At 33.3% G+C, this 14657-nt stretch overlaps 1 protein-coding gene across 4 annotated transcripts; it reads right to left on the bottom strand.

Annotated features, from left to right (window-relative positions):
* Window positions 1-2302: 2302 nt before the first annotated feature.
* On the bottom strand, window positions 2303-12160 carry LOC137820869 (uncharacterized). 4 transcript variants are annotated; one of them, XR_011082710.1, is made up of 11 exons: window positions 11964-12159; window positions 11718-11883; window positions 11152-11232; window positions 10787-10900; window positions 10468-10647; window positions 10095-10174; window positions 9342-9381; window positions 8984-9180; window positions 7121-7201; window positions 6368-6490; window positions 2303-2563 (listed from the first exon to the last, which is right to left on the bottom strand). XR_011082710.1 is itself a non-coding variant. In XM_068625163.1 (11 exons), exons 1-11 carry the CDS (start codon window positions 12107-12109, stop codon window positions 2516-2518), a joined length of 1167 nt encoding a protein of 388 aa, XP_068481264.1. In that variant the 5' UTR covers window positions 12110-12160; the 3' UTR covers window positions 2303-2515. The 4 variants fall into 4 exon arrangements, 3 of the variants coding, with proteins under 3 accessions (XP_068481264.1, XP_068481265.1, XP_068481266.1); XM_068625163.1 differs by having other exon boundaries at window positions 9073-9180; window positions 11964-12160; XM_068625164.1 differs by having other exon boundaries at window positions 9073-9180; window positions 10787-10894; window positions 11964-12160.
* Window positions 12161-14657: the final 2497 nt, after the last annotated feature.

The following is a 14657-nucleotide window of genomic DNA, read 5'->3' as shown; positions in this document are numbered from 1 at the left end:
CACAAAACCTTTCCTTTTCTATCAGATATTCTAGGCTCCATCTCTACAGTCTCTGACATGTTTGAAACTGATTCTGTGAATTAATTAATTCACAGTTATAATTTAGCCAAAATGTACTTTGACATGCACTTAATTTTTTAATCATCCATTAATTTTCTGTCATTTCACAAATGCATGCCCAAAAAGGAAAAGAGAGTTCATCATTGATTCAAGTTTCTAAATTTTGTTCATGCCTTTTGTGGGATGTTGGTCAACTTATGCATTGCTGGAAAAGTAAAAGCTTATGGGGGGAATTACCTTTTGCACTCTAAAAAAATTAATTCAGTATTTTCTTTTTACGTTCCAAATTTTATTTTAATATTGATTTTTTTAGTGTATATAAAGAAATATCCCTTATAATTATTAGAGAATGACTTCCTACTCTAGAGTGCTTTTTAATTTCTTTTTTAAATTGTATTGTATCTTAACATTTTTATATATAATGAAAGGTTGAACAAAAAAACTATAACAACTTTCCCGAGTTTATAAACTTCTTTTTTTAATAATAAAATTTGAATAAATTTACATCTAATTGTTCTCATAAAAAAAGACACTTAAAGAAGAAGGAAAGGAATTTGATAGGTCCATTTATTATTTTGTTTCCCAGCAGTCAAGAAACAGAAGGAACAGTTGGGTATTTTTTAGTTTTTAAAAACCAAATAGTTTTTACAACAAAAGAATATAATAAGCTTCTAATACAACTTCTTTATTTATCTAAAATATGTTAGACTTTTATAAAAAAAAATATTTATAACAATTTTTTCAATCCAACTTATTTATTATTTACCTCATTTAGGAAGAGAGAAACTCTTTAATTTATTTTAATTTTTCCTATTAAAATATATAACTTATCTTCTCACTCTGTTCATTGAACAGGAAATGTAGTCCTTCAGAGTGGATCCTTTTTATAATGTTTAAGATTTTGAGATTAAAAATGTTTCCAATTCTCTGTTCCTTCCTTTGTCTTTTTCATTACCATTTTCCTAAATACCAAAACTCCACTCAACTCAGTCCAATTGTCACCCCTCTTCCACATCTACCATTTTAAATTAATCTTCATACCTGTGATTTAAATTATATATATAAACATCATATTACTTTAGATTAATGGGTATCCACTCTAATTTACCCACTTTAACAAATAATATCCATTTATAGAGTATAGATATTATCCAATTTTTCAAATAGGAAAGGAGACTATAATATATAACTAGTTGTCCATGACCGTACTTATCTTATTATTTTTTATATTTTATTATTATTATACAATATTTTATTGCGATACTTTTACTTTTATTAATTTTAAAAACATAATAGTTATTTTACTAGCTATATAATTTAAATAATAATAATAATAATAATAATAATATTATGTAAATTGTGCTTATAATTTGAGAGTGGTTCTTCGCAAACTAGTCTTTGATTGTATAATTGAGATATAAAATTTGATTTGTTTGATTCAAATTGTGTTGATCAGTAAGGTTATAATTCATGTATTAGTATTGGAGTGTCACGTTAAATAATGTATAAATTATATGCACTATGATCTTGCCACCAATTAATAAATATGTAAGTCAATTAAATTTATTAATTGATGTAAATTTTGTCATTCAAATATTTGTAGGAATTTAAATTTATAACTAAGACATATAAAAGAAAGTTAGAAAATATAATAATAGTAATTTTAATACGCATCACATAAGTTTGTTTATGCTCACAAAGATATGTTGATGTAGAAATTACATTAAGGATTCGTTGCAGTTTCACCGAATGTCCTAGATGTTAGAAAAAAAATATCTTGGTGAAAGTTGCAACCCTAGATGTTAGATCGTTGGTTTTACTAAGAAATAATTATTCAAGCTAATTATGATTACTCTAGTGATTAAATGTCATGTTGCTCTGATGATAAAATGCAAAGTTGTAAAATTAGAGTAAAAAATGTATTAATTTCTTTATTTAGGTATAGTAAGTGATTGAACAGGATCTTGATATCAATAAAAATAGTTTATAAATGTATTAGATTTTAAACAAGATAAAACTTGAAAGAATTGACAGAAAACAATAAAGATAATACTCAACATTTAAGAGATAGGGTGATGATTTGTGTTATTAAAACTTATGTGTGTAAATGTATAATACCTCTGAATTTTAATTAGAATAAATGATAAAGATTTAATATCGCATCATCTAAATGCAACGTTTCTGTTAAAATTAAATCAGGTATTAATATAAAAATTATAGAAATAAAAGGAATATGTAATCCTTAGAAAAGATAATCTTCTAATCTTACTAGGATTGTCCAGAATTACAGAAATGTAGTAGAAAAAAATGACTACCATAAAAAATAAAATGTTTATACATTAGTTTATTGCAAATAAGAATGAATAAATGTGAAACACTGCAACTCATGTCATGCATCGTGTAGAAATACACAAATGTTGTGAGCTTGAACTGCAACCCTAGCTTTGTGCACTTCTCATTTCTCTTGTGGCCAATTTTCACTATCCTTCTTCGAACATTGGGCCTGGTCATTAAAGAAAACTCTTTTCATATCTTTGTTTTGCTAAGTTATGGTTATATTAAATATATTTTATAAATTACCTAAAAACTAAAAATTTGGTTGGAACCGATACAACTTAATTTTGATTGAAAGCTGTTAAGCTTTTAGCTAGTATTTAATTAAATCAGCTGCTAAACTATCATATAAGAGTATTTTTTTTTTTTATGAAATTTATTATCATTTTTTGGAGCAAAAATACATTTTAAAATAATTGTAGTTTTCATTTTTTAACTTTTTTTCTTAATTAAATATCAAGTATTGTACTAAAATTATAAAAAAATTTGCAAATAGATTAAAAAATTATCCATTTTAACTAGATCAAATTTATTTAGATTTTTTTTTAATTTATTTAAAATGAATTAAATCTAGATTAAATTTATTTTATTAATTAGATTAAATTTTCTTTCTCAAATACATTAAATTTATTTTGATACGGACACAAACTAACTTGACTCGAATTGGCCCGGACCCGAACGACTCGAAACCGACCAAGGACTGAACGACTCAACATCGCCTCAGGCCTACTAGGCTCGACATCGGCTCGAGCCTGCTCGACTCACCATCAACCCAAGTCCGGACGACTTGATGTCGACCTAGGATTGCTCAACTCAACATCGGCTAGAGCCTGGAAGACTCTACATCAGCCCGAGCCCGAATGACTCAAAATCGAACAGGGCCTGGACGAATCGACATTGCCTTGGCTTTATACACTCAACATTGACCCAAGCTCGAATGACTTGACATCGGCCTGGGCCGATCTAGCTCAACTTAGCAACAACCCGACCTGATCCACTCGACATCGACCCAGGCCTGCTCAACTCGACATGGGCTCGAGCCTGCTCGACTCGACATCGGCCCGACCTACACAACTCAACATCGATCTAGGATTGCTCAACTTGACATTGACCAGGATTGCTCAGCTCACATCAGCCTAGGCCCGCTCGACTCAACATGGGCTCGGGTATGCTCAGCTCAACATGAGCCTGAGCCTGCTTGACTCAACATGGACCTGTGCCCGCTTGGCTCGATATCGCCCGGCCTACACAGCTCAACATCGATATGGGATAACATTAGTCTGGGCCCGAACGAATCAACAACGCCCCGGGCCCGCTCAGCTTGGGCTTGCTCAACTCACCATTAGCTCGGCCCGACCGACTCGACATCAGCCCGGGCCCGCTCTGCTCGACATTGACCTAAGATTGCTCAACATTAGCCCAGGCCCGCTCGACTTGACATGGGCTCAGGAATGTTCGGCTCGACATCGACCTGGCCAACTCAACATGGGCTCAGGACTGTTTGTCTCGACATTGACTAGGGCCATCTCGGCTCAACATCGGCCCTAACCTGGACCACTTGAAATCCCGGGCCTAGATGACTCGACATCAGCCCGAGCTAGAACGACTAGAAATTGGCCAAGGCCCGAATGAATCGACATCACCCTGGCCTTGTACGACTCAACATCGCCCAGGCCCGGATGACTCATCGGCCCAACAACTCGACATCGGGTCGGGACTGCTCAGCTTGACATGGGCCTGACACTGCTTGGCTCGACATCAGTCCCGCCCCGATCCACTCGACAACGGTCAGGCCAGAACGACTATACATCAACTCGGGCCTGCTCGCTTCGACATCGGCCCGAGCCTGCTCGACTCAACATTAGCCTGGGCCCGAACGACTCAACATCGACATGGGCTCGCTCAGCTCGACATCGGCCTAGCCTGCTCGGCTCAACATTGACCTAGGATTGCTCAACTCGACAACGGGCTTGACTCGACATGGGCCCGGAACTGTTCGGCTCGACATCGGCTTAGGCTCGCTCAACTCGACATGGGCCTGGGACTGTTGGGCTAGACGTTGGTAGGGCTCGCTCGGCTCGTCATCAACTTGAGCCCAGACGACTCAACATCGACCCTAGCCCAATCTGCTCGACATCGGCCTGGACTTGCTCGACTCAATATCATCCTTGGCCAGCTCGACTCAACATCAGCCCGGACATGCTTGACTCGACATTGACTTGGGCCCGCTTGACTTGACATCAGCCTTGGCCCGATCGTCTGCATAGCAGCCCAGGCCTGCTTGAATCGATATCGAATCCGAAAGACTCAGCTCGACATGGGGCTGGACCGGCTCGACTAGACATTGGCCTAGGCCAACTCGGCTTGATATCGGCCCCGACCCCAACTCAATATCTGTTCGACTCAATATCGACCTTGGCCCGCTCAGCTCGACATCGGCCCGAAGATGCTCGACTCGACATCAGCCTGGGCCCGCTCGACCTTACATCAGCCTTGGCCCGATCGTCCGGATATTGGCCCGGGCCTTCTCAACTCGATATTGGACCTGAAAGACTGAGCTCGACATGGGGTGGACCGGCTTCACTAGACATTGGCCTAGGGTTGACTCGACTCGACTTTGGCCCGGAACAACTTGGCTCAACTTTTGCCCATACCGACTTGATTCGACTTGGGTCCGGACGACTTGACTCGACGTGGACTTGAGCCGACTTTGCTCAACCTAGGCCCGAATTGTCTTGGCTAAACTTGGATCGGGTCAAGTCAAAATCCAACCCAAAATGCAATTTTGATAATCCAAAAATGTATCCAACTATATCTAATCCATATCCAATTAAATGGATTGGATTTAAAGTCCAAAAATATGGATTTGGATTTGAGATAAATCCATTTAAATGGATTAAAACTAATATGAATTTAGATAATTATGGATTGGATTTTGTAATTTGGATTTTTTCCCACCCTTGACCACCGTCCCACCCCACCAGTTTACCACACTTGTCAACCTCAATTTGAAAAAAACAGAATGTATGTTTCTTTTATTGCTCAATCTCCTTCTGTGTTTTTCAAATCGTTCTTCCCATGTATAGGGCTCAGTTCTTGATGTAATAACAACAATGGAAGGGTCGTATTTTTTTGAGAGACCATCTAACAAAGCAGATCTTCAACAGAAACCGGAGCAACGACGGCTAAACCGTCTATGCGCTTTATATCAAGGTAGGATTTCATGGACTTGTCATTTTTCGAATTCTTGAGTTGAAGTCGGAGTTTCTTTATTTGTGCCCGCATGAGAGGTGTAGACATTGCAAAGATGACTCCAAATTTGATGGGGGGAATGTAGACCAACAACCTGGGTGAGTACGGTGGTGGACATGTCAACAAGAAGCCATGCAACGATCAATTGGGCGATGATATTGAATGTAGCCATCATTTTGAGGTGGAACATTTTTTTTTCCTTCAAGAGAATGAAGGAGATTGAGACCATTGTCGAGAGTAGCCGAGACTTGATGTTTCCATAGCAAAAAAAATCATCTTTGAGGTTGATAGGTGTGGTAATCTGGTGGGGTGTGATGGTGGCCATGGGGACAAAGAAAGTCGAAAGAGAATCAGAAGAGGATGACATTATATAGAGCCAAAAAACGGCTAATGATACCATGACAGAGTGAGAGAGAATACACGTGAACGAGGAAAAGAAGATTATTCAACCTGTGTTACTCAATACAGACAAAAAAATATAGAGAGAGGCAGACAATGAATACATATATATATATATATAGAGAGAGAGAGAGAGAGAGAGAGAGAGAAGAAGAGAGAGTAATGCGTAACTACTTGAGTTTCTAACATTGCAATTGATACCCACGTTAAATTAACTGATGCTGCTCTGTTATCGTATACACACAACAATCAATTGAACGGAGGATTAGCACACACAAAAATCACCAAAAAGTCGTGTCATCGGATGAAAAGAAAAGCTTACCTGAAAAGCTTTCGACAGCGAATAGCAGCGCTTCTGCTCACCGATTGCTCCAGCATACCTACCCTTCAGATCATTGCGGATTCTCTCTTCTTCTTGAAGTCCTACACGAACCCTTTCAAGCTTCTGCACATAAGTGCAGCAGTTAAAGCTCGTAAAAAAAGCACGTTCAGTGGACAAATATAAACACAGAGGGAAGACTAAAAAAATTCACATGAAACAGAAAATATGAGGATTTTTTTTATAAAACGTGGGGGTTTTCTCTACAAAATTACCATGAAACTGAACATTGTGCAACAAATGTATCCTCTAAATCATACTTATATTAATGATATAATTAAAATCAAATCAATTTAGTAAATGCAGAATAATGTGGCTTTAATTCTGTACTGTAAGCAGTTATTAAAAGCCTATTTTAAAACTAGTAATTAAATATATCAAAAGTGTTTTATTGTGATTTCGCCAAAATATGTACATACCTTCTATTTTAGGAAAATAGAAAGCCTCAATGTTTGCTCAAAAAAGCTTCTGCTGGCGTTTTTAATGTTACTTGTGCCTTGTGTTCTTTATATAATTTAATGACAAAATTTCTAACGGAGAAAAAGAAAACATGCGTCGGCTCATACAAACAATTTATCACTGATCAATATTGTTCAATGTTCTTAGAGTTATTTAGTTAAAATCAACACGAGACCTAAAGAGCTGCAGTTAACTCTTCCAAATTTATCACCTGTGAAAGCTAGAAAATAGCATTACCTGTTGACTTCCCTTGACAATTCCTTCCATGGAATGAACTAGTTTTATACGCCCATCGGTGCTACTAAAGGCCTCTTGAAACTGCAACCAAGTGAAAAAGAAACACAACAACAGCTAAAACTGATTAGATAACATAAAAAAGAAATACACATTTTCCCTTACAAAAAATGAAACATTAGGCCAAACAGTTTTTATCTCATTGGATCGCAACAGGGTGTGATGGCGGCAAGCACCCAGTGGATAAAGAATTGATACCCCCCCACCTTTTTTTGAATAATCCCATAGTTTTCTTTAAATAAATTATATATCAAGCACATTTTGGATCAAATAATACATATAAACAAATATTAAGAACATTAGAAAGTAAGAAAATTGTGACCTAAAGCATATAGTTAGACAAAAACACACTCTCAAACCAGGTTCGTGGTGGGTTACTACCTTCCAAAAAATAGCCCCTACCATTTATGTATTGAAGAAAACCTGGACCCTGTCGAATCCAATTAAATTGGGTTTCTTCTCATCAAAGTCAGAACAGGGCATGGAAGGCACCTATGAGTTCTTTTCACCGCTCTAAAAGACTTAGAGGTCAAGAAAAACCTCAGAACACAATATTCTGTAGAACCATATTGACATAGGGAAAGAGGTGATAAAATCATCTGTGCCTTTCTAATAGCTTAAAATATTAGTCATTCAGGGCAGTTGGTTATAATCCCAGAAAACAGTGATGAGTGGCAATCCAAAAACTGCTACATATATATATATATATATATATATATATATATTGAAAAATTACTCAAAATTATATACATTCATATATGCTAGTAATGGAGAGCATAGATGGAATCGTGAAAGACCTGAGAGAGCATTCCCTGGAACGAAATGAAAGTGTAGAACAATGTGTGAGAGAGAACAAGGAACAGTAAGAGAGTGAACTGAATAGCAACCACAGAATACAACGGTGGAGATGGTGCCAGAGAACAGAGGAAGGACCGCAACACCAGGAAGGTGCTGGCAAACATCAGAAAAGGCCAGGGACAGCACCAGAGAACAGCAGGCAATGAATTACAAAAACAATGGTGAAAATTTGTTTTATAAAGGGTTTCAAGCTAAAACCCCAAAGAAGGGAAGTAATATTAAGATATCGTCACCGATATAAACTGAACAATGCAGTATTGGAGGGGCATGGGAGCAAACAGGGATTTTCAACCATTAACTAAGTTGCACTGCACCCATTAATGCAGTGAATGTGAATTGCACTGCTCCAGTTGCGACAGAAAGGTACAACACAATAGCAGAGAAGGCCATAGTCACAGCCTGACAAAACTGTGCTTCGGCATGTGATTGAAAACCTTCGGTCCCTAACGGAGAATAAGAGTCTCCGTTACCAAGAGATCAAGAACTCAACTTGCCACCCCTATTCACAAGGCAATTATCACGCTTCAAGCCAAAAGGACCCTTAAACACAGTGTAAAGAGATGTAATAATTCATGAGTGTTTATCCAACAACTTAACTTTTCATATAGTTGCTGTTATAGTTAATTCATGATAGACAGTAATACTAATTTTAAGTACTTCCAAATCCAAAATATGCTAAATACATGCAGCAGCAAAATTTGTAATTACCACTAACACAGTCTTCACTCAGAGGCCCTCCCAGTACTTTTTGTTAATGATATGTTCTTTGAACTCCCTATGCTCTGGTCCTTTCTTTTCTTAATTATATAATCTTTTTATGGTGGTTGTATGTTTAAACAATGAGTTGTGGTTAGTAATTATGAACTCTACTTTAGTTTTGAAAAATCTTTTTTTTTTTTTCGAGCAATTGCATGTGTAGTGTTAGAAAGCTGCCTTGATTGTGGTTACCCTTAATCTGTCTAAACTGTGGTCTCTTCAACACCAAACCAAGTGCAAGAGAAAATTTCAGAGCATGCTTCCACTTCTCCAATGAATACCTGAGAAATGATCGAATTCAACAAAGATGTTTCCTTTAACATCAATTCTTTTATTTCCAAGAGAGCATTGTAGGTAGCATAGTATTTATGAGTTTGTCGATGTTTTCCCTGTACATAGGCAAAACCAAGGACATGCATATCAATTAGAAGTTAGAACTAGCAATAGGATAACTATGATCAGATAAGATATAAAAACTAGTACACTCCTGCTAACTTAACTTTTATCTTTCATAATAATAAACTCTATTTCATCAAAACAATTCATGAACCTGGATTTGTGCATACAGTTCGGAGAGCCGACATTCGTACCTGCATACACAAATGAAGAAATATCTTGTAAATAATATATATAAGACTACAAGCAGGTTGCACATATTATTGATCCTGTCATATATGCATGACATTCGTTTCCTCTCTTCATTGCACAATGGTCAAAATCTAGTGTTTTTTTATAGATTTTTTTCATACTGCACATTCTACTTCATCCAATAAAATGATGCATTAGTAGCAGGGGCATAACTCTCGCACGAATTAGTATATCTTAGAGGCTAGTAGGCTCAAGTAAATTAATTGATTAAACTTCCTACCCAATAAGAATGGATTTGAAGATTAAACAAGGACATAGTATCTTTCTATCAACCTATCCAATTTAAGCCTTGTCAGTCTCACCCTATCTAGAAATCAAATCAAACCCTCCCCAAATGTTTAGGAAACAAAAATTGTGGAAAGAAATAAATTTAAATGTAAAAAATGATTATATTGAGTTCGTATTTTTTCCTACCTTGAGTTGAAGATGAGTTCAAACTGCACAAAATTCAAATAAAGTAGTGTATGTGTTCAAAGAGTTTCAAAGAAGAGCATTGAAAGATGTATGCAGATGAATTTGAAAGAAAATATCCTAGATTAGTTTAATTGTACTTAAATTAGAACTAGGTAAAACCATATTCAAATTCAATGACAAAGAGTTTCAAGGAGTATGATGTAAACTATGTACAAATGAAAGGTGAAAGAAACAAACGTACTGGATTACTTCTGATTGGCAAGGTAGGTCATCAATCTGACGTCTTACTGCTACAATATTCCTCAATCTAGCAGCAAGTTGCTAACAAAAACGGAAAAGGCATGGGTTTATAGTAATTGAAATTTGAAACAATGAAATAAGCAATGGTCAAGAACTAGTAAAGGAAAGCTTAAAGTTTTAAATAGCAGTTTCCAGATGCAATTGCAGCTGCATTATTGCATTTTGGGAATTTTTTTCATCAAACCACATCAGCCCAAATGTTCCATAATTTCAGTAATTGCAGGGCAACCACAACAACAATTCAAAATCATCAACTGTCAAGAGATTAGAATAAAAGGAGTAGGAAACAAATCCGCTTGTTAAAACTGGTTTACCTTTTTCATCAAATCGACTTTTTCAACTAATTCACTGAAAGAATTATGCAGTCCATCAGATAGATTCTTGTTATCACTGTAATTTGTAATTTGCCTCTCTAGTTCACTAATATCAGCTTGAAGTTCTGAGTGTTTAGAATTGCGATTGAACCGAAAGTAATTTTCCTGCTTATCAAGATCCTGAACCAACAGTGAATGGCATTACCACCACTTAATATCATTTTTAGAGCAATTGTTAATTAAAAATTAGTTAAATATCCTGCACCAGCCGGCAGGTTTGAAAATTTGAATATTACATAAATTGAAAGAAATAATTCACCTTCAAAGATGTCATTAAAGAAATCAACTTCTGTGCTGCAGAATCAGCACCCTCATTACTGATTCTGTCTTGTAGAGTAGTTAATTGCTTCACAACGTTCATCTTCTGCTGATTCTTTAGGCCAAAAATAAGAAGAAGCCCGTTCAATAGCAAAGCCAAATAAATTTTTACAGAACATAGATGCAAATGCTGCTAAAGATAGCAAAATTAGAACTACAAAGGAACGGTTGCCCATTTTCTGTTAACAATTAGCAGGAGAAGTACAAAACTAATAATCAAAGAAGATCAGAAAGGGGGAGGATGGGGCATGTTATAAAAAAGAAAGGAGCCAGTTTCATATCTAACATCTTATCCATCTCACCAACCAGTTCATCTAAGTTGCCACCCAATGCCTCAATCGAAGTTCTACACTCATGCTCTTCAATGATATTTTCAGCATGAGAAACCTATACGAAAAATCAGCACTGCATTAAACAAATAATAAACACAAAGCATATTTGGGAAAAGGTTGCAACATCTATTTCTATTTTCTAATTAAAAAAATTCAAAAAACTAATTTTGGAAAATAAAGTGAAGAAAATATCGAGTTCAATTCTACACACACAAGGTCTAGGATGGATACAAGCGACAAATGGTTTAGAGAGCTCTTCTACTAAAAATATAGAATTTTTTTAAGACGAAATGCTCTCAAAACCCCTGTCCCATTCAAGCACGCTCTAGATGACATTATAAGTTTTGTCACCTCATATTTCCTAAACAATATATTACTTCTAAAAACAGTTTTGAAAAACAGAAACAAACATGCCCTAAATAATAAAAAATAGTTGAAAACTTATTTCCTTTCATTATTTCAGAAAACAGGCACATCATCAATCTTTTTCACTTTTATCAGAACCAAAACTTTCGATCACTGTTAGCAACAGTCCAATACCTCGCTGGCACGGTGTTCTTGATTTTGCGGAAGGTGTGACATAAGCCACTGAATTACAGGAAAAAGAGCGTCGGCATCGAGATCTTTGACGTGAGAGAGATGAAGAGGGTGCGGGCATCCAACTAATTCTAAAGATTCCTCGATGTCGAGTGTTTTCCCATGGTCTCTGCAAGGCGAGTTAGGGGAATTGAGTGCAGAGAAAATCTCAACCGAATTGATTGAAAGAAGGGAGAAAGAGATACTTGCGTTATGGCGGCGATGCACCGAGAGAGGCCAGCGATGACTTTTTCAGACGGTGGCGCATCGGAGTCTGTCGTGTGGAGGAAGCCTGCGGCGTAGAGAAGATCTAGAATTTTCTGGAAGGTGCTTGAGTCTGAGGATTCGTCCTCCATGTTATGCTCTACTCTTTCTTTCCTTCTTTCTCAGACACTTTGAGTATTACTAAAATACTTAAAAAAACACTATTCTTTTTTTTATACTTTAAAAATATATTAGTCACATCATTTCAACTTAAAACCTATAATATTTGATGTGATTCTTATAAATATATTGAAATTATTATTTTATTCTGTGTTTTTATTAAATTAAAATGTCACATTAATAAGTGTTAATCTCGATGCTAAAAAATAAATAAAGAATTTCCATATAATTTTTAATCATAAATTTAAGAGGGAGAGCCAAAAATTTTCCACTACCAACAGCGGTTGAGTACTTAAAATTGAAATCATACTCAATAACTATTATGAACACACGCGTAGTAGACTAATTATAACACAAGAATAATTCTCTATTTTAAATATTTTTATATCTTTAAATTATATAATTTTTTTATCAACTTAAGAATATTAGTTAAGGCCGGCTTCCCTCAAAAAATCAACACACAATTCTAAAAATAAAATAAAAAATAAAGAAGATCACTAAACATTTTTTTTATATGCAACAAAATTATATAAAAACAAGATAAACATATAAAAAATAAAGTTAAATAACTTTTATTTTGTTATGATTCTAGTATTTAATTATTGATTATTTAAATCTAGTATTTCAAATTATTTGTTTTAATTTTAAGAACAAACAAAAGAGATATTTATTGTCATATCTTTTGTCTTAAGTTTATTTTTTTTTTCATTTTTGTTTGTCTCTATTCCATTTTATAATAAATAAGAAAATAAAAATAAATAAAAATAAAACATGTTTTTTTTATATTTGTATCATTCTTATATTATTAATAAGTTTTCATATATATATATATATATATATATTTTCATTATTAACAATTAGCGAAAACACAAAGAAATATATATTAATGTGTATTTGTAGAGACATGAGAGAGAATGAAAGTCATGTTATTGGATCAAAGGAAAATGATAGATAAAGTGAATAATAAAAGTGAAAAGAGAAAAAGATATGATAAAATCTCAAAAATTTAAGTTAAAAAGCAACAATGTGAAAATTGAAGATATATTTCATAAATTAAATAAATAAAAAACTGCTCTTCTGTTTTAATATATTAAAAAAAAAAAATAACTCAATGCTTATAATACAGTTTAGTGTCACGAAGGATTTGTTCTGAAATCAAATCCAACTCTTATAAATAAACATATAATATATAATCATTACATCAAACAATTTTTTTTTATAATATAATAATAATAATTATTCTTATTAAATGATTATTAATATTTATTATTATTATTATTATTTTATGATCATTATTATTGATAATATTGTTATTACTATTAATAATATGATTAAAATAATATTATCAATAATAATATTATTAAATGTGAATACGAATATTAATAATAATAATATAATAATATTAATATTAATATTAATAATATTATAAATATTAATATTAATGATAATAATAATTTTTATATTAATATTAATAATATTATTATTATTATCAATAATAATAATAACATTAATGTTATTATTATAAATATTAACATTAATGTTATTATTATAAATATTAACATTAATGTTATTATTATTAATATTATTATTATTTATTATTATTATTATTATTATAATTAATTATTAGTGAGCAACATTTGAAGTTTTACTAAAAATACTAAAATTGAACCTTTTCTTTGAGGCTGTTTTTTTAAAAGTTTACATAAGTTTGTTTTTTTTCATGTTTGTTGAATAAAGGAATCAAATTGGAAAACTAATCATATCATATACTAAATTTTATGTATAAGTTAATTAAAGATTCTTATAAGAGTTTAATTGTTTTGTGCTAAATTATAGAAAGAAATGGGTGTATATATTAATCATTTTCTTTATACAACATAAATATTTTGTTTGGATTTGATAAGAGTAAAAAAAAAAAAAAAGAAATATGTGAAATTGAAAATTAAGTTGCTTTAATTGACTTGAGTGTGTATGTAAAATTAGATATTAGTAATTCAATTTGTCTATTTTCTTTTTATTGAAAAACATATATAAGTAAAAATATAAGCGTTTTTCTAAATGATATATTGATTAGGAATAAGGTTAGATTATGATATATAAAGAGACATATCCATCATCTTACAAACTAGTGTTGTAAGGTTGAATTATATATAAATTTACTTATCAAAATTATATTAGATTCATTTAAAGTTTATAACGTTGAACACTCCTTATACCATTTATAAATATTTAATTTTATTCTTGAAAAATTCATTTTTTAAAGTGATTGAAAATCACACATTAAATAAAAAAATTTAGATTAAACAGAGTGCAATTTATATCTTATTAACTAATCTTGTAAAATAAGTTAAGTATAAACTCACTAGAAATTGCACTTAATTTTCTTTTCATTTTACTCATCTTTAGGAGATGGAAAGCTAACCACACACTCACATCTTAGTTTCCTTGCATACCTACTAAAATCAACATATCTAAATAAGTATAATGTGAGTTTCTTTTGCTTAGTTTACAAGCAAATAC

Source organism: Phaseolus vulgaris, chromosome 9, assembly GCF_000499845.2.
Source record: "Phaseolus vulgaris cultivar G19833 chromosome 9, P. vulgaris v2.0, whole genome shotgun sequence".
Lineage (NCBI taxonomy): Eukaryota > Viridiplantae > Streptophyta > Magnoliopsida > Fabales > Fabaceae > Phaseolus > Phaseolus vulgaris.
Note: the sequence above shows the minus strand (reverse complement) of the source record. Positions and strands in the feature narration are given on the sequence as shown.

Excerpts from the sequence above, each read along its gene's own strand:
- LOC137820869 (XM_068625163.1), bottom strand. The coding sequence starts at position 12,109 with ATGGAGGACGAATCCTCAGACTCAAGCACCTTCCAGAAAATTCTAGAT. Across the intron at positions 11,884-11,963 it reads CGGTGCATCGCCGCCATAAC|AGACCATGGGAAAACACTCG; the intron begins GCAAGTATCTCT and ends CTCGCCTTGCAG. Across the intron at positions 10,648-10,786 it reads CTTTAATGACATCTTTGAAG|GATCTTGATAAGCAGGAAAA; the intron begins GTGAATTATTTC and ends CTGTTGGTTCAG.